A 22753-nucleotide genomic window follows, 5' to 3' on the forward strand; every position below is an offset into this window, starting at 1 on the left:
ACCTATCCTCTGCAAGACCTGGGGGGCTAATTCAGCCAGGGATTACCAGTTTGGGACTTCTAATTTTCCTCTCCTCCCTCCCCTCCAAGTGAGGAGTATGTAGGCGAAGGGTCAGAAAGCTTTCGGTGAAGGACCAGATAGTATTTTAGTCTTTCCAAGCCATGAGGTCTTTTTTGCTGCTCAACTCTGTTGCAGTAGCCCCCCAGAAGAGCCATAAACAATACATAAACACTATATGCGAAAACAACTTTATTTATGGATACTGAAATTTGAAAATCATATGCTTTTCACTTGTTAAAAAGTATATGATTTTGGCTTTCTTCAACCTTAAAAAATGTAGACATCAATCTTAGCTCATGAAGCATACAAAAAAAGACAGCAGCTGGATTTGGTCAAGGGTCCACAGTTGGCCTGATCTAGGTGAAGAGAATTTTAATTTTCAGGTAGGAGTAAGAATTTTTTCCTAGTATTATACAGTGATATGCTAGGTTATAAATATTAAATATGGATACAAATGATGTTTTTATTCATACATGGAAAGTGATAAGATTCTTGCCTCTATTTAGTCAAACAACCAGTCTCTCTATTAACATTTTAACTCCTCCCCGTTTTCCTTCAGAGTGGCTAAGTGAATGTATGATTATTTCATTATTTAAATCTAGGCCCACCCTAAAGTTTTTAACATGATACCTGGTAAGTGAACTCTTGATGTCCACTAAAAAATGACAGCTGGAGAGCTCACCGGATACAATTTTTTAAATGTTTTTAGCTTTTTGACAAGTTTCCTGCCACCTTAATTGGATTTTGAAATAATTACCACCAGTTAACAGTCTAAGGATAATTTCTAAGAGAAGCTTAGGTCAAATATTTATTGAATGAAATTAAGGAACACTAATAGTGCATCCCAACTATGATGTAAATGTATTCAATACCATTAATATCTGTTTAAAAGGAAGGTAGTTAGTGGACAAATGAGGTTCTACATAATGAATTTCTCAGAACTTCTCTCAAGGATATAAATAAGGTTATTAAGTTGTTGTCATTTATATGCCATAAAATAACTAGACACTTGATCTGTAAAACTTCCTGGAAATCTTAGGAAGTTTGATTACTCAGACTTGGTTCTACAGAGCTGTTGTTTATAAGCTTGCCAGTTTGATACTCATCTCTGAAGCATGGACTCCCACCACTTTGGTTCAAATCCACTCTGCTACTTTTAAGTTCTATTAACCTTCTGGAAGTTAGTTAACCTCCCTATGCCTCAGCTTCTCCATTTGTTAAAACGGGGAAAAAAATACTAGCATTGTAAAGATTAAGTAAGAATACATAATACATGAAGCACAGTGCTTGGCGCATACATAATGCTCAGCAGTTGTTAGCAATTACTTCTGGGCTAGTGTTGTACAATGTTAAAAGACTTAATTGATGTATATGATAGACTTGTGCAGCCTTTTGACTCTGAGGAAAAATCACTGGGGGATAGGGAATAACCTCATCAATTTAGAGTATTTCTGTTATTTAGTGTACTGTCATTAAGTTACCTTCCACCATTCTCTTTCATGTAATAGGTCAATTAACAACTTACTTGGCCTATTGAACAAAGTACGGCAATAATAAGAGCAAAATATTTACAAATATATAAAGGTTTTGGAATTCAATTTATTTGCCAGATCAGATGCAGGCAATTTCCACAATAATGAGGTAGGCTCAAAAACTGTTTTAAAAGCCTTTAAAGTGTTCTATTAATTAGTTCATTCACTTAAATACATTATACAAGGTACTGAGAACAAATAGTATTTCTTTTGTAAAGACTGGATACTGTACAGCAAAGTCTTAACTTTAAGTCAATGTTCTCACTTCTTTGAATAAATGTATAGACTATACTTAAAATCCTAATCCTCAGATGGGGAATGCTAATAGATAAGAAAAATAGGATGCAGCCTGTAAAGTACAGACAGAACTAGACTTAAAAAACAAACAGTTTTAATTCTGGCTTTTTACTAACGTGTATATGATCTGAGCCTACTCAATTATTTGATGCCTTAGTTTTCTTAGTTATCAAAGACTGTTCAAGGGTGAGCTGTACTTCCTCCACCCCAACACACACACACTAGAAATCGACATATAACTTCTGACTCCCACACTCCCAAAATGTAAGTGCTAATAGCCTACTGTTCACCAGAAGCCTTAACACAAATTTAATAGCCAAGTATACATGTTTTGTATGTTATACACTATATACACAATAAGCTAGAAAAAAGAAAATGTTAATAAGGAAGAGAAAACACATTTTTGGTACCATACAAAAAAAATCCACGTACAAGTGAATCCATACAGTTTAAACTTGCATTGTTCAAGGGTCAACCATATTGTAAAGATAAAGATATACCCTGAAATTAATACCTGCTTAGGCAAATAAGCTGCAGTTGTTAAATATGGATATTCCACCCTAATGTAACCACAAATTTTATTTCACATAATTTTCCTCCCATAAAATTAACATCTGTCATAAGGGACATTTGATGGGAAATCCCTTAATTTCCTTGAGAAACTATGTCCCATACCCAGTAGTCTATGTAACAGCCTCATATAAGGTGGAGATGCTACAAATATCCATCCTCTCTATTGCCAACTCTAAGCAAAATCCTGGGTTTACTAAAAGCCCTTGAAGTTTTAACAGAAACTCAATCAGAGTGCAATTTACTCAGAGAAGTTTTGTTTAAAATGTATCCATTCCAGTCTCCAAGGTTTCATCATAAAATGAGCTCATATTTGAAGTGAAAGGTGCCATTTAAGTATTAAATTTTATTAGCTTACTTCTTTGAATTTGTCATTAAAAGCAGGTTAGTACTCTAGTCTGGTTTATCCTAAGTGTGGCTCACAGCTGGGAACTATAATACCTTGATCAAGGTTTGTCTCACCTTCCATGCTCAAAACAGGCACTGAGTCCTTAATATCAAGAGAGTGGCATTATCATAGGTCAAGTTTTACTTGCCACAACCTGCTGGCAGAAGGAAATATATCCACTTGTCTGGACTAGTATTGAGAATATAGGGGGAAAAAAAGAACATTTTATGAGAGAAAATAACAGACTTGGATATTAACACTAAATGTCGTATTCAAAATGGCATTTTAAAATGTGTAGTAAAACACTGTAATAAGAGAAAAACCACAGAACTTAATATAAAGTCTAGCTTTATTTTTAAAAAGATTTTACAAGTCTGTCAACCTCAAGCATACATAGGTGAATTATTCATATCTTCCATCAGATAAAGTTTACAGCTTCAATCCCTCTCAGAAAAATATAAGTAAAAAATAAATCTTTTTCACATATATTTATCCACCGTATTGCTCAACTTAGTTCTGAAATTTTCTCTTATAAATACTTTAACACAGCTGCTAGTGGGAGTACTGCTGCTGGGCAGCTGCACATGGCTATATTTTTACACGTCTGCTTTTCTTTTGCTAGCTCCCTGGTTCAGCTCCTAGGTCCAAATCTTATAAAGGAGAAATAAAGGTTAACTGGGCTGCCAGAAAAGCCCGCTGAATGCATCCTGTAGTGCTCTGTGACAAGCAAGAGAAGAAGTATAGCCTCCAGCAAGGTCCTGTGGAGAGGCAGCTCTGACATGGTTTAAATACCTAAAACAAAACAAAAAGTGTAACAGTGACACAGAAAGCATATATAAATTGGTAACATTTTTAAAAATAATAATAAAACTGATTCACATTTTAAAGCAGAATTCTGAGACTGAAATGTTCAGACTTCTTAAATGCATTATTACCTTTTAAAAAGAAACACACTGACTATATATATAGAGTGCCTAAACCAGTTTGTTAAACAAAATTATAAAGCAAATTACATTAAGATCGAAAAACAGCTCTTAAGGAGGTTTCAAAAATAATACTTGCTATTAAAATGTTCACTGTTCCCAATTTTCAGAACTTAGTTTTGTTGGTTGTTGTTTGGGTACCTAACTGCTACTGTCCTCCTTGCATACTCTTTTTCTTTCCTTTTTTTTTTTTTTTAAAGATTTTATTTATTTATTTGACAGACAGAGATCACAAGAGGCAGGCAGAGAGGCAGGCAGAGAGAGAAAGGAGGAAGCAGGCTCCCTGCTGAGCAGAAAGCCCAATGCAGGGTTTGATCCCAGGACCTTGGCATCATGACCTGCATCATGACCTGGGCCGAAGACAGAAGCTTTAAACCACCTAGGTGCTCCACCTCCTGGCATACTCTTAATAAATAAATACCCGGTATCATAATACTATTGTATTAATATTTTTACATAAATATTGAATACTTTACATAAAAATATTATGAAATAAATACTTCAATGGAGGAGGAGGGAGAAGAGAATATACTAGTTACTTCAAATATACTTCAGCATTACAAAAATGTATTGTCTCCTTCCACACAGGAAGTGAAACCTTAGAAAATTACATGCTCAAGAAATCTCTGACAGCCTGAGTTCAACAGAATGTCCCAAGTAGTAAATACAAAAGTCTTCTGAACTGATCTCAAAAGACAGTGTACCATTTTTCTTCAATCATATATATATTATTTAGCAATTAAAACTTTCTACATTGATAAAGGTAAAGAGGCCTAAAATATGGGACAATCTTAGCCAAAGAAGGTCAACTTGTTAGCATGACTAACAGCACTGTTGGAAAACAAATATTTCCAGCTCTGCTTTAATGCCTAGTTTAAGAAACCACATTGTTTCTTCAGGCCTCAGGAAGTAAAGGAGCTTCATCCGCCTTAGAATTACGGTTATGGCAAATGAATAAATCAGGTACCAGAACATTTTAATAACTTGGAAACTTTTCTACTCATTCATTCAAACTTCCTGTATGTCAAAGTCTTGATGCATGAGCAACTTCTTATTTCTAACATAATAACAAGTCTGTTTTTCATTTGTATCCATGTTTAATAAGGTTGTGTGATTAAAAAATATATGGCAATGTAAGAGGCCAAATAGAAAAAGTGGTCAAAGTAAGACACAGGATAAGCTCCCAGAATTGGCTATAATTTATTCACACCACCACAAATCAAGGTGTTAACTCAATTCTTTGCTTTTCTGCCAAGGGTGAAAGGGAAAAGTGAAGGAGAAAGGAAATTAATATTTACTGAGCAATGATCTACAAACTTTTTTTTTTCTTTTTTAAAGTAGGCTGCATGCCCAGTGTGGAGCCTACTGCAGGGCTCAAACTCACGACCCTGAGGTCAAGACCTGAGCTGAGGTCAAGTCAGATGCTTAACTTACTAAGCCACCCTGGCTTCCCCACAAACTTTTTTTTTTTTAATTAATTTATTTATTTGACAGAGATCACAAGTAGGCAGAGAGGCAGGCAGAGAGAGAGGAAGGGAAGCAGGCTCCCTGCTGAGCAGAGAGCCCGATGCGGGGCTCCATCCCTGGACCTTGGGATCATGACCTGAGCTGAAGGCAGAGGCTTCAACCCACTGAGCCACCCAGGCGCCCCCACCCCACAAACTTTTGATAGTATACTTATAGCAGTAAAAATATTTGAGCGTGCTACTCCAAAATTTGTGTACTTATTTATAAACCATATACCTATTGTATTAACAGTTATATAGTATATAATTATATATAATATAAAGAAGTATATTATAAAATATATTATAAATATTTAAAGAAGGAGATAAAAATATTTCAACAAAAGTTCTAGTATTTTCTCTCTAGATCCCATCTTATAAACCTTGGTGGGATGCATCCCAATTTCATTGTCAAACTCTTGATAGAACCTTAGGTCCCACTGGACGTAAACAGGGATTCACCAAATCTACCACAAAGAAAGTATCTGCTTATTACATCCCAGGACACAATAATATGTCCACTGTTAAGATTATGATGCATGAGAAATGATGTGTTAAATAAGTCATCTCAGAAGTCTAAAAATCAACCTGGAACAGGATAAAATCAATTTCTCTTCACTGAGAACTCAATAACTATCACACAAATAAGTAATATTTAGTAATATTTTTACAGGTATCTTAGAAATGAAACATTCCATTCCTAGTATGAGTTTCCAGGTAAATTTTATCCATACAGCAGATACCGCCATATTACCCTTTTTCCTTTCTTCAGACCCTCAAAAGCACAGCCTTAGCTCCAATGGCTGTTCACTCATGGTAAAAATCGGGTACCACAGGAGAATGTCTGTCAACCTTAAGAAGCCAACTATCATAAACAGAATTGTTTTTCATAGCTGTAATACAAACCACTGTGCAACTGGTTGTTTTGATTCATCACATTTTGGTACAACTTGCTTCTGGGAAAGTTGAATCATACCATCTCTGGCTTGGCAATTCAAGCATAAACTTGCAGTGTACATACAGCTTTTTATATGTTATCCTGAGAAACCTGAAACAGCTGCACTGCTGGCAGGAAAACACAGGACCACCAGTAAAATATCCAAAACAGTTGCATCTTTTAATTTATGACTGTGCACTGTTTCCATAAAGAGTATATAAAACAGTTCAACTTTTTATAGGTAAAATGTAATAAACAGTCATACTCATTGATGTCATAAATGTATAAAAAAAGTTTATTTAAAATGATTAGTGTTTGAAAATAGTAATTCTTAAACAGTCATAATCCAGAGCAATGAGCAAATATTTTAAAATTTTAGTTATTAATGCTAAGTTGTAGATTCTTGCTGCCAAAGTCAAGTAAATTAAAATTTCTTTGTGTAGCACTGAAAAAAATGCATTTCTCTTCTAGCAATCATTTACATTAAGCATGCCTGTGAGTATATTCTTTAAAGACCTACTTATTTACATTACTGTTTTTGATCTCTAGGGCTGCACAAAACAGTTACTGTTAAATATTTCAATCTATTTTCACCACGGCAACCTACATTAATTCCAATTTAAAAAAATAAAACAGTTCATTCTTGTTACTCAACTGCTGGCTTTTATTTTCTAGGTATTTTAATGTTCTTAAACCCTTTAATTATTGTGGTACACTGAAGTATTTAAAAGGATCTGCCACATTGAAACCACACAATGAGAATTTAGCATTTTTGCCTACTTTCTCCCATTAATCCACATCTGTGTTGTTTTAATTCTTTCATGACCATTACAAGTACATCACTGAATAGGATTCCTGGGGTTTCTGGCAAAGGTCAGTATCATTTCATGTACACCTTTATAGAACAGAATGAGGAAGAAGTCTTAGCCAAATTTACTTCCAAAAGTCAAGCTCAGTTGGACTTTGGAGCCTAGAGGTAATTGCTCTGACTACTTAGCCAATCCCATGACAGTATTTCTGTTTTCATGGGTTTATTTTAAATACCTGTAAATCTTATAAGCAGAAACGAGGAAAGAAAAAAAAAAAAAAAGGTTTGCTTATTTTGGTATCTATACCTTATTTTTACTGAAAGCAGACTAAACTCAAAGTTTTACAAATCGTACCTTTGATTATTTTCTTAATAAGACTAAAAAAGAGTATGTTTTCAAAAGCATGTCTAAGATAATTCCTCTACAAAGGTATCTTGTGCCCTAGTTTATACTCTGTCTAAAGCTGCCTTCCTTTGCCATTACCCATCCAAATCCCTTTCAAACAGACTTGAGGAGGGGGAGGAAAAGGAGGCAATGGATCCTGAGAGAGGAGTAAGAGAGGATTAAGCATTCAAAAACCACACTTGAAAGTTTGTTCCTGAACTTTGATTTTCTGCACTGTCATTTTCTTCTGTTACATTTAGCAGCTTTTGCTCTCAAAGAAGGTGGTATAATTTACACTTCGCTTCAGAAAGACTTCATTTTCTCAGTTCTTTAACATAAGAGAGTTCCTCTGAGATTACTCTTTTACTATTTCCCTTCCTTTAAAAGCCCTATATCGACCATCTGGCTAAAAGTTTTGGACTCAGCTCGTTTCAGTGCTATTCAACAATGCTTTGAGTTCTCAGCTAGGGGCAGAGGGCAGGGGCTGTCACTCAAGACCGAGAGGCAGCGCTCTTCCCCTCCAGTCATAACTTCCTCAAGAAAACCCTTGAAACACTTTGACTCTAGAGAATCAAAGAATCTTGGAATTCAAATTGAAATGAAAATGTGAAGTTCATATTAGTTTCCTTCACTTCAAATTACCAAGACCAATGGATGGTTTAAAAAAAAAAGAGTCCAAAAGTTTTTAACTTCATAGTGTTGCTCTAGAGAGAACTCTACAGAGATTAAGGCCTTCTTTTTATAAGTGGGCCCATTTGTAAGCCTGAATTTAAAGTCACCATGCATTAAACAGACCAGTTCCAAGTAGTTCTGCCTCCCAGCCTACAAAATTCAAATCTAAGTGCCATTAAGAGACATGAACCAGCTTATCTCAGATGTCAAGACAAAGAGCTACTGTATTCAGCTAAGGCTATAAAAAAGATTTACATTAACAACATGAAGTGTATCTCAATAGATTTAAAAACAAACAACAGTATGCTCAATTATCACTAAAAAGCAGAAATATTCTGAAAACAGAGGTTAGTGCTCAGGTGTCCTAACCTAATCATGATGACAGAATAACAGACAAACTATCTACAGGGGGAAACGGATAATCATATACTCCAATATAAATGTTCAGGAAAGCACTTCAAGTCAGAACTACTGTCCATAATTCAATGGGCAGTTTGGTTATAAAATACCAACCAAGGCTTCATGAACTCAAACCAAAATATCACAAACCACAGTCATGGGATTACTCTTCACTTCATTATCTAACCTGCGAATGAGAACACAACTTGAATAATTATTAAAGCTATTTCAGATCTATACTAATATACTTGGGAATCTAGTAACCAATTTATTCCAGACATTTAGGCCATCTGAAAACCAAAGCTCAGATTTGGAAATTAAAAGCCACATGCAGTGCCCAAGTGTACAGCTGAATACAGATTGCTCCGATAAGCCTTTCTGAATTATAACTGAAGTGTGCAATTTATTGCTACCAAATAACACACTAGGCATTTTGAGGACAGGGTAGCTGTTACCAAAGTTATATAGTGAAAGGAAAAATGATTGAATGCATAAAAGATATAGCTGCTTAAGTGTAACATATTCTATGAACAATATTGTTGGTAGTTCTGGATATCTCAAATGACAGACCCCTAAGGACACACTCCATCTGTATAATACAGATAAATACAAGAGTATCTCAGGAATCAGGTGTGATCAGATAAACTTGAATAGAGCCATGAAAACAGATAATGCACGGTAGCAATAACTCTTAAATATATTCTTCAAAGTTAGATGTTTATCTCAGTTATAATATGTTTGACTAATTTCAGTATTGTTCTTATATGCTTAAATGAGATTAAGCAGAAAAATGGTATAAATAATGCTTTTACTTATTGATTCTTAAAACATTATGATACCCATGAATTTAATCAAGATAACCAGAGGAGAGAAGGCAAAATTTCATGAAAAAATCTAAAAATAAACAAATCATATCAGTCATAAAAACATAAAAACAACAAATCATACATAGATTTTGTATATCCCACGGAGGGACAAGAGCTATCACTTCTGTGGTAGAAATATAATAGAGATCATAAAAATAAATATCCTAGTTTCTAAGTTCCTAAAAATTCTAGTGCCTCATTCTGGCTTGTCTAATGTAATTTTTTTTTACTGTAAATTCCATGTTAGTAACAGCTGCATGTCAGAAGTTTCATCACATCTTTATAAAGACAGGATGGTAATTTTTCCCCAAGGGTGGGAAAGGCAAATATAGAAATTTGTATGTATGCAGTTCATACCTTCTTTAAAAAAAAAAAAAATTACTGAGTGTCTCCTATGTGCCAGGTATTAAAGCAACTCTGAGAATAAAACAAAGAGCAAACTCCATGTTCTAATGGACCTTGTAATTCAGCAGAGGAAGAAAGATGTTAAATAATGAATATTATGAATGAGAAAGTCAGGGCTCTATCAGTGTAGATTAAAAGGAAGCCAACATGAACAAGTTCAGAAAAGGTCTCCCTAAAGAAATGACAGTCCCAAAGGATGGCTTAGACCCAAAGGATGAGGAAGAGTTACTTAGCAACCCAGTGGAGGGAAGAATGTAGCAGCAAGGAGCTGGAGCACATATTGGAAATAAGCAGGGAAGGTGGCTCAGGATGAGGCTAGAGATGTTGGCAGAAAGTATTCAAAAGAAATGTTAAGAATTATGAATTTTATTGAAAGGGCAATGGGAAGCCACTGGAAAGTTACTGTTAGGAACCTGATAATGTAAGCTACTTTGGCTACACAGTGGATGGGAGAAAAGCAGGAGTCACCTTTAGAGTTTCTCTATTCTAGGCTTAAGATCATGGTACCTGGATTAGGGTGGCAGCAGAGGAAATAAAGAAAAATACTGCTTCAAGAGACATTTAAAAACCAACTGAATAGGGGCACCTGGGTGGCTCAGTTGGTTAAGCAGCTGCATGGGCCATGATCCCGGGGTCTTGGGATGGAGCCCTGCAGATGGGCTCTCTGCTCAGTGGGGAACCTGCTTCTCCCTCCCTCTCTCCCTGTCACTCCCCCTGCTTGTGCGCTCTCTCTCTGTCAAACAAATAAATAAATAATCTTAAAAACAAAAACAAAAACAAAAAATACCCAAACAACTAGTAGGTATGGAGGCAAGAGAAGGGGAGAAGAAAGTAAGGCAAAAGCAACTCCCAGCTATCTAGTCAAATAGAACAGGAAAAATACCTTCACAGAGACAGAAAACTGCAGGAGAAACAAACTGGGGTGGAGGAAAAGAGAACGGAAAGATCATGAATTTAATTTTGGACTTAAGTCTGAAGTGATTATAGAAGAGAGATACAGAGTGGCAGCTGGGTATATGGGCCAAGTGCTAAGAAGAAAATTATGGGATGAAGTTATTAACTGTTTGGGAGTTATTAGTAGTTAGATGGTATTTGAAACCATCATGTAGATGCTAGTATTTAGGGAGAGAGGACAGAATGAGAAGAGAGAGAAGGGCCCAAGGCAAAGGCCTAGAGAACGAAACATACAGTGATATGACAAAAGAAACCATGGTGGTTAATATGTGTAAACATAAAATTATGTTGAGTGAGCCAATGAATGCCCAGATTATTTGGTAAATCATTTCTGTGTGAGTCAGTAAGGGTGTTTCTGGAAGAAATTAGCATTGGTGAACTGAGGAAAGCAGATGGCCCTCCCCAATGTGAGTGGATATTATCCAGTCTATTCAGGACCAGAGAATAACAAAAAGATGGAGAAAGGTTGAATTCAGTTTCCCTGACTGAGGTGGAACATCGATCTTCTCCTGCCCTTTGGTGCTCCAGACTGGCATCTAGACTTGGATTGGCATCTACACCATTCACTCTCAGGCCTTTGCACTACACCACTGGGTTTCCTGGGTCTCCAGCCTGCAGACAGCAGATCATGGGCCTTCTCACCCTCCATAATCACATGAGCCAATACCTAATAATAAATATCTCTATCTATCTATCTATCTATCTATCTACCATCCATCATCCATCTATCTCTCATACTGGTTCTGTTTCTCTAGACAACTGACTAATAATAGAAGGCAAGATATTTTGAAGTGAAAGGTATGTGTTCAGGTGTGGTAAATGCAAATACTGCCATTCCCTACCAATACCTCATGCGCTCTCTTCCTATAGACTTGCAAAGGAGGTAGAAGGAAGGTGTAAACTGCTTGGAAAGGAGTAAGAACCTGCTACTTGTACCTGACTCCTTCTTGTAATTTTGAAGAGATAATAATAGCAGACACAGAGATGGGAAACCTATTAGATTTCTCCATCTAGGAAGGCTCCAGAGACTCTCTTCATGGCATTTATAGCAATAGTGTTTCTTATAGCAAAAGAACAAAAGAAACAATCCAAATGTCCACGGAGAGGAAAACAGGCAAATAAATCCTGTACAGCAGTGAAAACAAAGGACATACATCTTCATGCATGTATCAACACTGTTGACTCTCACATACAACGCTGAGTAAAAATAACAACAAATAATAAGTTACAGAAAATATGTACAGCATGGTCCATTTACATAAAATTCGGAAATGCAAACTACACATGGAATATATAGATATGACCGAAGAGTGTGTGGGGGGAAGCAAGCAAATGATAATCAGCCCATTCAGGGTGACTGAATCCCTGTGAGGTGAGGTGGGACCACAATGAAGAGAAGAAAAATGCACACAGAGAGGGCTTCTACATCATTGGTTATGCTCTATCTCTTAAGTTAATGAGTGGAATTCAAAATACAGGACTTGAAGGAGTAGAGGAGGGAGAAACAATGAGAATGGAACAATTCAGCAATTGTTTTATTATTACTTTTGTAAAATATGTATCATATATTTTTTCTATGTATGAAATATCAAAAAAAAAAAAGGAGTGCAAAAGAGCATAGTCACAGCTTTAACTGCCATTAATCTAGTAAATAATCTGCATGCAAACACCAAACCATTCTTAGTTGGCCTTGGTTTCATAAAATGTTACTATTTTTATTTCATTTGTAATAATGCATGTTAACTACAATTATTCATCTTAAAATATGTTGGGGCCGCCTGGGTGGCTCAGTCAGTTAAGCATCAGACTTTTATTTCAGCTCAGGTCATGATCCTGAGGGTCATGAGATCAAGCCCCACCAAAGGTATGGAGCCTGCTTAAGAGTTTCTCTCTCTCTCCCTGCCACAACCCCCATGGGCACAAGCTCTCTTTAAAACAAAACAAAACAAAACAAAACAAAACTTCAATATGTTACATTCACATTGTTCTCTGTACTGGTTTACAAGCAAGGTCAATACATTAATTTAAGATGGGATAAGTTAGTAAAATCAGATTTATTTGCAGGGAAATCTTTGAAGAATATACATCTAAATAGCAAGTCTAAATATTGATCAGTAGTTAAAAAGCTATCTACTAAAGCCGCAAAAATAAAGTGGCAGATGAAATCAGTTAGGTGGTCAAGGAGACCTCATGCAAAGCCCTGATTTTCTTTACCAAAAGGAAACATAAAGTGCTTTCTGTGACTAATATTAAGGTAACAGTCTAGATGTATAAACCAAATCCAATTTCTCTCTCTGTCCAGTGGTAGTTAAACACCCTCCTGAGTTTGCAGAAGGACTCTCCCTATTGGTGTGTTTTTTTTGCTGAGTGCAAACTCTCTAAGTTAAATATAAACAACTTCAGACTTCTCCCCTCTACCATTCCCTTTTCTTCCCTGTACCCCACATAAGTACATAAGGACATGATGGTTTGGTAGAAAGGACAAAGATTTTAGAAACAGATACATTTGGGTTTGAATGTCTCCTTGTACAATTACTAATATTATGATTTGCAAAGTGCTTTAGTTTTTCCATCCTCATTTCCTCATCTGCAAAAGGGAGACAATAATACGTCACAGTAATTTAGAAGAAATGCAGATTAACATTACAAGAAAATGTATGTAATACATCTGGTGAAGAACAGATATTCAAGGGGCACCTGGGTGGCTCAGTGGGTTAAAGCCTCTGCCTTCGGCTCAGGTCATGATCTCAGGGTCCTGGGATCGAGCCCCACATGGGGCTCTCTGCTCAGCAGGGAGCCTGCTTCTTCCCTCTCTCTCTGCCTGCCTCTCTACCTACTTGTGATCTCTCTCTATCAAATAAATAAATAAAATATTAAAAAAAAAGAACAGATATTCAATAAACTATATATGCCTGACCACCCTACATACTTTCTTTGATACTATTAATACAAAGTATATACTCTCACAAGGAATAAATTTTCAAAGTGTGTTACCTTCAGCTAACTAATATATACCTCTCCTTTCCCAATTCTGTGACCTTACTGTCCATTCCCACATCTATTTCAACAATAATAGTGTTGCCTTCTTTCTTCCCCATTTTGCTGTAGCCTAAGTATAAAGAATCAAGTGGAGGTTTTGTTTACATTTTTTAAATTAGACAAAAGGTAAAGAGTAGTCCTGCTTGTTAATCTTTTATCACAGAGTAATAGAATAATAATCCAAGGATGCTAATACTTTTATATTTAAAGGCAATGGGAAAAATTTACATACATACATACATATACATTTATATATACATAGACATATGTACAGATCTGTGTTTCACAAATACTAGGTCAGCTTAGTAAGTTTTATTTCAAAAGTTAAATTGCTACATTATTTCCTCTCTCACATCCTGTATTTTGACTCTCATCATTAAGTGACCATTGTTCTGTCCTCATCCTCCTCAAAATCTTCCTTTACCTCTCTAAATTTGGAGATAGCGTCCAGTGTAAAATGCTCTTAGCCTGTGATTTCTTTTTTTTTTTTTTTAAGATTTTATTTATTTATTTGACAGACAAAGATCCCAAGTAGGCAGAGGCAGGCAGAGTGAGAGGAGGAAGCAGGCTCCCTGCCAAGCAGAGAGCCCGATGTGGGGCTAGATCCCAGGATCCTGGGACCATGACCTGAGCTGAAGGCAGAGGCTTTAACCAATGAGCCACCCAGGCATCCCAGCTTGGGATTTCTATAACAATGCCTATAATTTGGGTCACACTCTTACTACTTTCACACAGGATTTCTCAAATTTCTCTTCTGCCACTTGCTTCCTAATTACTAGTTTTCTTCTTGGCATTTCTCATCTTCTATTTTTGACTATCTCTGAAATGTATAGCTTCATTTATTACCTCTGTTCTACTAAACCTGCCAATCTTATCTTTTGGTCTTCTGCCCTTTTTTGTTATAGTCCAGCATTTTTATCTGCTTAGGTGGCCTTTTATACTTGGGTGTCCCACTGGCACCACAAATCTAGTATTTTCATAACTGAACTCATCTTCCTTTACAAACCTAGCCCTATGTCTGTGTTTCTTAATTTCTCTTAATAGTTTCAACATACTCCTAGGGTCATCTTGGAATCCTCTTCCCCCTGCACACCAATGAGAAATCTATATACAGTATCTCTCTACAAACATCTATTTATATCTCACGTCATCTTCAAAGCTGCTATTGTTACCTAATTTTAGCTCCTTTTTGCCTCTTCCATGTCCTACAGTTAATACTCTCTTAACCGGTCTCCCTATTTCCAGGATGTTCTCTCCATTCCAATCTATTCCTGGTTATCATACTAATCTTCCTCGGGCAAAGCTATGCATCACTCTCATACAAATAAACATTCATTGGCTCTCCGCTGTATGGAGAATAAAGTCCAAGTTCCTTAGCCTACCATTCAAGGCCTACTGTACATGATTCCAATCCCCACATTTCCAAATGTATCTCCCATTAGTCGTCTCCATGTACCCTGAATGTAAGCCAAAACCAACCATGAGGTTTTCAGTTATTCTCTATGAAAGCATCATAACTACTCGTTTCATACCTTTGTTCGAGCTATTTCATTATCTTGGAATGCCCTCACCATTGCCTGTCTTCCAAAGCCATGGTTCAAATGTCAATGCCTCAATTCTGAACAAAGACATGAAAAGCTTAACTATGTCACAAAGAAATGTTATATATGGAATAACAAAACAAAAACAATAAAATAAACTAAGCTTAAAAGCAAGAAAAGAAACTCTCAGGTGCTAGAAATTATACAGGAACTCAAAATCAGAGCATAAGCAGCTCTTGGAAGTTCAGGAAGGTGCTGGGTACCAGTGATTCAATATCCACACAGTGACAGGAGACAGACCTCAATCCTGTCAGATGTAGGAAGCTATAACTGGGGTTGGCTCCCTGCATATAATTGGATCTACAAAATGTCATCACATCTATAAAATAACTTGTGGGAATATTCTGCTCACTGGCCTGGGACAGTCATAACAAAGTCTAGGGGCATGGATGGAAAAGAATTAAACATTAAAAAAAAAAAATCACAATACCCAAGTCTGTTTCATTTCCAAGAAATTAAGAATAACAGTATGTCAAGATCCAGTGAAGCTAACAGGAGTTTGGCCAAAGCAAATAATCTCAATCCAAGGTTCACGGGACTACAAAACCTACTAAAAAGAGATGCACAGTTTAAAAAAAAAAATGAAATAAGTCTCATTTATAAGAGTTAGAAGACACAATCAATGGCAAGACTACCACACCCAGATAAGAGAAACTGAAAGAAACATATTTCATGTTAGAAAAGATGAATAAGGAAATCGATGCCATAAGACAAGAAATCAACAAAATGAAAAGAACACGCATTTTCTTGGCAATTCTTAGAATAAAAGTCTCAATGGACAGATTAAGCAGTTGGTTATTGATAGATGGAGAAAAAAATTAGTGAGTAGAAGACTATGTGAGGAAAACATAAGAATTTAGAGCTAAAAGAACCAAAAAAGGAAAGAACCAAAGGATATTTCAACAAGAAGAAAATTAAACCCCAATGGGAAGAGCAGGATGTAAGGACCAAAGACGATGAGACAAAAATACCACCACTACCACTACCACTACCACTGCCACAAACTGCTAACAATAACAAGGAAAGTAGAAGGGGAAGTCTAAGATTAAGCATTCTAAGTCCTTTGTTTTGTTCAAGGAAAGGAGAGATTTAAGCTTTAGAACTTCTGAAAATAACATTTGTTAATTCTGGGTGACAGAACTATATATTTAATATATATTACATATATAACAATAATATTACTCTCTATACTTCTCTATGTTTTAAATATTTAAGAGTTTTCTTAGATTCTACCTCCTCTGGATTGCCCAAGTGGAATTACTTCTTTGCTCCTCCTAATTTGCATAGCACTTTATCTCTAAGTAAGTACTGTGGCTATTTATAGTTACAAGTTCCCTGTCAGGTAAATTTCTTTTTTTTTTTTTTCCTGAAGATTTTATTTATTTATTTGACAGAGAGAGAGCACAAGTAGGCAGAGTGACAGGCAAAGAGTGAGGGAGAAGCAGGCTCCCCACTATGCAGGGAGCCCAATGCGGGACTCGATCCCAGGATCCTGGATCGTGACCTGAGCTGAAGGCAGAGGCTTAACCATCTGAGCCACCGAGGTGCCCCTGTCAGGTAAGTTTCTTGATAACAAAATAAATATCTACTCACTAAAGAGTCATCATTTTTTTTTAAGATTTTATTTATTTTTTTGTCAGAATGAGAGAGAGCACATAAGCAGGCAGAGTAGCAGGCAGAGGCAGAGAGAGAAGCAGGCTCCCTGCCGAGCAAGGAGCCTGATGCAGGACTCAATCCCGGGACCCTGGGATCACGACCTGAGCCGAAGGCAGTGACTTAACTGACTGAGCCACCCAGGTGTCCCAAGTCATCACTTTTGAAAAACTCATCCAAACCTGTAAGCAAAGAGTATATAGTTTTTTTAATTAAATAAAAATTCTGGTTTTTCTAGTTAAGATACAGACCTAAAGAGTGGCCATGATAACAAAAGGCAATTAAAAATACAGAGGATATTTAAAGAGTTATCACCACATATTATGAAGCTGCAGAGGAAAGACAGCATAGGATTGAACAGAAGACAGACTGCACATCAGTCCCTAAGGAAGATAAGGTTTCCTAGAAATCAGAAGATGCCTATAATAACAGAGAGATGGGATATAATGTATAATATAAAATGACTTTATTTAAAATATAAATGAAGGGCACCTGGGTGGCTCAGTGGTTTAAGGCCTCTGCCTTCGGCTCAGATCATGATCCCAGAGTGCTGGGATCGAGCCCCACATCGGGCTCTCTGCTGGGCAGGGAGCCTGCTTCCCTTCCTCTCTCCCTGTCTCCCTCTCTGCCTACTAAAAAAAAAGGGGAAAAAAATAAATGAGCATTTTCTGAAATAGGTATATTTGAAAATTGTTTGAGATTTACATCCTCTATCACATAAACTAAACTTTCAGTGTTAACCACTTTTTTACTTAAAGCTACATAATAAAATGGAATATAGCTATGAATGCAAAGAAAAACAAGAAATTCAAACAGAACTAAACACACCCAAAGCAAGATCTTTTGTAAGATATTTATTTTTCCATTCAAAGCACTTTCTCAAAAGCTCTATTTTATACACTGGAATCTGAATCATGTCAATAACTTAGATAAATCTCTAAAGCAAACAATAACAAGCAAAGACAAAGTCAAGTGGATAAAATAACTGATGTTTTCTCTTAATTATGGAAAATTCTATTTTCTAGCAAGTAAAAACAGGTTCATAAAATATCTACTCAAGGCCGAAGTGACTATGAGTAGTAAAATCTGAAAAAAACGCCAAGAATCCTGGCTTAATGCACAACGATTTGAAGTTTTTAAGAAGCACTTTTAATACTTAAGCCCACAGAAAACTTGAGCTTTCTTTCAAAAGCTAAATCACAGCATCGCTTTGGGAAAAAAGTAATCCATGCCCATTATCATAAGTAATATGCTAATGCAATCAGATTTACCAAAACTGAAGCTTTTCTAGAATAGAATGCTGTAACAGTCTAGTAAGTTAGTTGGTTAAATACCATTTGGACCAAAATCTTCATGTGTAACGAAAATATTTTCCTCTTACTTAAAAAATTATAGCCTTATTTTCAGTTTTCTGTTTTGCTTCCAGACTACATTTTTTGGCAATGTGTTATAACCCTGCACATGCAGGTATAATATTTTAAGTAAAAACACATTCTAATCAGTTACATATGACTTATCCTGAAAATCAGAAGTTTTAACAGTTTAAATGTACAGAATATGCTTCAATATTATAAAAATTCTTTACAGTAAACCTAGATTTCTTATTTTATTACCTTAAAAGGTTAAGAGGAAGAAAAGAACCCTACTGTTTTCTTGAATTCTACTTTTGGGGAAAAAAATGAATTTCCACCTGTCATTCCAAAGTTAGTAAGACACAGTTTTCTCATCCCTAGATTATGCTTTGGGTATGTATCAACACAAAAGTAAAAAGGAAGCAAAATCCAAACCAAGATTATTCCTGATATATTTTGTCCCTAACTGGCCTCCAATTGTAAAAACTAAGGTATTATGGAACTAAAGATAGGAAAAAATTTTAATTGAAATTATATAAATACCAAGGGGATAAAATCCCATCATTTTAAGATGCACTTAAGATTATTCAATCCTACATGTGGTTACCAAAAATAAATTTTAAATGTTTTATTTAAAAAATGAGAATAGTGGGGCACCTGGGTCGCTCAGTGGGTTAAGTCTCTGCCTTCAGCTCAGGTCATGATCCTGGGGTCCTGGGATCGAGCCCCGTAGCAGGCTCTCTGCTCAGCGGGGAACCTGCTTCCCTCTCTCTCTCTGCCTGCCTCTCTACCTACTTGTGATCTCTGTCTGTCAAATAAATAAATAAAATCTTAAAAAAAAAAAAAGAATAGCGAGTAAAGACAATACAGGTAGTACAGTAAGGTTAATAATGCAGAAGCCTAAAATTGGAAGGGAACATTTAAAACTATGAGCACCTCTAGGGGCTATGTCCTTAAGGACCTTAATGATCCAATTATATGTGAGACTGAAGCAAGAGTAATCTTTAAGAACTCCCAAGTTTGGCTAGGCTAGGAAGTTTCACTACACCAGGACATACAACAGTTGGAAGAGGTTTCACAAAGAAGCCAAGTTCCACTGGGGATTAAAAAAAAATAAAATAGGCACTTGTCAGACACACGGGTAGAAAGATAAAAATGTCCAGGGTCAAGTTGGAAACCTGAGTTTTAAAACAAGGAAAGTTAATACAGGTTTGGGACTTCATATAAATCACTGTACTTTTTTAAGAGAACTTCCCAGAGTCGTTGGATTCTGAATAAGTGCCTTTAGGCATCATCTAGGGCAGGATGGGGAGGAGAGCCAAGCTGGATCTGTCACCTCCACTGTAACAGAGTAGTTCTGCTTTCATCTGTTTATATTTTGAGGTCCTAAGTGAGATTTTTTTAAAACCATTCTGTTTCTTTAAGAAGTATGAAAACTGAGGGTTGCAGGAGGTGGGGGAGGTGGCTGGGTGATGGACTCTGGGGAGGGTATGTGTTGTGGTGGGTATGGACGTTGTGTAAGACTGATGATCGTTACCCCTGAAACAAATAATACATTATATGTTAATTTTTTTTAAAAGTTTGAAAACTATTAATATAGCTTTAGAATCAAACAGATTTGGTATTAAATCATGACTACCCCTTAGTAGTAGACTCTGGAAAGTTATGAGTTGTTACAAATTATAAGGAACAATGTAAAAGAAGTGCCTATGGCAAAGCCTAGCACACAGTAAGTACTCAATACTGAATGAGACTAAAAGATCAATGAAGAACCTTGCATAGTAACAACTTTATTAAGAGAGGAAGAAGAGTTAGACAAAAAAGATTTAAAAGGAGAATTCAGAGAGGATGAAAGAAAACAAAAAGGCAGTCATGTCACAAAGCAAAGAATGCAAGAACTCCACTAAATTTTGTAATTGGGAAGTCAATGGTGAATGAGCAAAATTAGATTCTAAATGAAAGTCAAGTTGTATTAAGTTTAGGGAATTAATCAGAAATAAGAAGTGGAGATGGAGATAGCAAGCATAAAACTTTGTTCAGTAGTTTGTTGTTGAATATGGTACAAGGAGCAGTAGTTAGAGGAACATTCAGGATTGACAAAGTGATGAATTTAAGTTTCAAGACAGAGATCTGAATATATTCATGTGGTAAATTAAAGTTTCAGTGCAGAAGAGAAGATCTGAAAGACCGGTGAAGACCAATTTAATTGATGGCGTGATATCCCAGAGCTGAAAGGCAAAGAAGCCATGAACACAGACAGCAGGGTTAGCCTCAAATGCAGGATAGGCCCCTTGCCTCTAAGGAGGGACAGGACTTAACTGTGGTGGCAAACAAAGATAAGCTTATAGTTAGGGTGTGGCTTTTGAGAGAGATTATTTTCTCTATGTACGTGGAAAGATCAGCCGCTAAATGTGATAGAGAACAAGTGGGAGTGAGATTTAAAAGACTGGTGATCTGGGAAAGCCACTGGGAAAAAAGAGAAGCCAGCAATACGTAAAAATGATTGCTGAGTGACTCCAGTCTGCTCAGTTGTAAGATTTTCTTCAACTGTACTCAGAAAAAATTTAACAACTCATGTGTTTTTTTAAATTTCCAATTACTCTGTGTATTTAACGTCATAAACTGTCACAATATAATTAAAACACTAAAAATACTCATGTGATCTTCATTTATTAAGGATAATGGACATGCTTATAAAAGAATATTAGAAAGTGCCTCAACGGCCTATGTCGATCTTGTCTTGTGGTTACAGAGAAGAATGACCAAAGATTCATTTAACCTTGGGTCTCGGCCCATATTATAAACTGTTCCTTAGACTAACTCCATTTCACATTCAAATGTATTCCAAACAAAAATAAGGAATATACTTATTTGATAGGATTACTTCACCTAAAGATCCACTATCTTGTTCTTGGCAAAGAGCTCTAGGCAGAGGTTGAAGTATCTGACTACTATCTTACATATTAAGGTTTCTATAACAGATTGTAGACTCAGAAGGATTTATAAAATTGAAAGTGGTACCTGTGTTTCAAAAAAATATTTCTGGACACAGGAGGAGGCTATAGTTTTAGAAATATCCTTACTCTTAATGAAGTTTACCTTGAGCAAGAAAAGTACACGGCTGAGACTTGATGAGTGAAAGCACTTGAGCCTACATGATGATAGTAAGTGGTACTAAGTAGCTTTGAAACTCTGATTCATGTCTTCACATTAGCTGCTTAATTGCGCTGACTGAATTTTTCATTAGCTGACCAAATACTTATTTTACCCTTTGGGAAACAGTTATAATCATGTTTACAGTAAGAATTTTCTAAACATTTATTCCCTCAGAGTGAACAAAGACTTACTTAATACTCCTTAATAGCTATGTTTTACGTGAACACTCAGGAGTCTTCCTTATTTATTTTTCTATAAATAGTTAAGACAATAAAATGGTTCCCAGTACTAGCCAGAAAACCAGAGATGATTTCTCACAGAAAATTATTAGTTCTAAAAACCAAAACTGAAGTGCCTGGCTTACCAGAACTTGGACAATTTGTAGCTTTGTAATTCTTATTTTTTTTTTTAAGATTTTATTTATTTATTTGACAGAGATGATAAGAGGCAGGCAGAGAGGCAGGCAGAGAGAGAGGAGGAAGCAGGCTCCCCGCTGAGCAGAGAGCCCGATTCGGGGCTTGATCCCAGGACCCCGGGACCAAGACCTGAGCTGAATGCAGAGTCTTTAACCCACTGAGTCACCCAGGCACCCCTAGAATTTTTTAATTCTTAAGGAACCAAGAAGAAATCAGCTTTTATGCTGGTATATAAATGAATATATCCTGCAAACTTAAAAAATGGTTACATGTTGGCTAATTTAGGCAAACACTTTAGATACTACCTGAACAAGAAACTTCAGTTTAGATTTAGCACTCACATTTAATATTTTTAAAATAGCTCAATGCTCAAATCAATTTAATGGACTTCCATATAACGGAGTCTACTGAAATATCTGTCAATGTGTTACAGTGGATATATATAAAACTCAAACACTTAATTAGCTGTAATATATGAATGCAGGAGGAGGAATTCTTCAAGAGGATGGCAAATCACTTAACATACATTAGAAATATTCAGGGACTGAATACAGTAAACTAGGTCTATGGGATAATTCTGTATTTCTACATAAAGTAACATTATATAAAACAATCAAGACCATGAAGTGTCAAACATTAAAATACCATTGTAGTTATATAATAAAGATGTTTAACATTGCTGCATTTTAATAAACAGTACACCAAGTAGAAAAGTAATACAAGGACAAGCTTTTTTCCAAAAGGTACATCATGCTCTTAATTTGCATATAAGGAG

At 36.0% G+C, this 22753-nt stretch overlaps 1 protein-coding gene across 1 annotated transcript in view; it reads right to left on the minus strand.

Annotated features, from left to right (window-relative positions):
* Window positions 1-3178: 3178 nt before the first annotated feature.
* Window positions 3179-22753, minus strand: part of MNAT1 (MNAT1 component of CDK activating kinase) — a 203417-nt gene continuing 183842 nt past the window's right edge. Inside the window, exon 8 of the mRNA XM_032875259.1 lies at window positions 3179-3639. Coding sequence (XP_032731150.1) covers window positions 3519-3639 — 121 coding nt within the window. The 3' untranslated portion in view covers window positions 3179-3518. The remainder of the gene's footprint in view (window positions 3640-22753) is intronic.

The sequence above is a fragment of the Lontra canadensis genome, unplaced genomic scaffold, assembly GCF_010015895.1.
Source record: "Lontra canadensis isolate GAN:19392208 unplaced genomic scaffold, GSC_riverotter_1.0 scaffold55, whole genome shotgun sequence".
NCBI lineage: Eukaryota > Metazoa > Chordata > Mammalia > Carnivora > Mustelidae > Lontra > Lontra canadensis.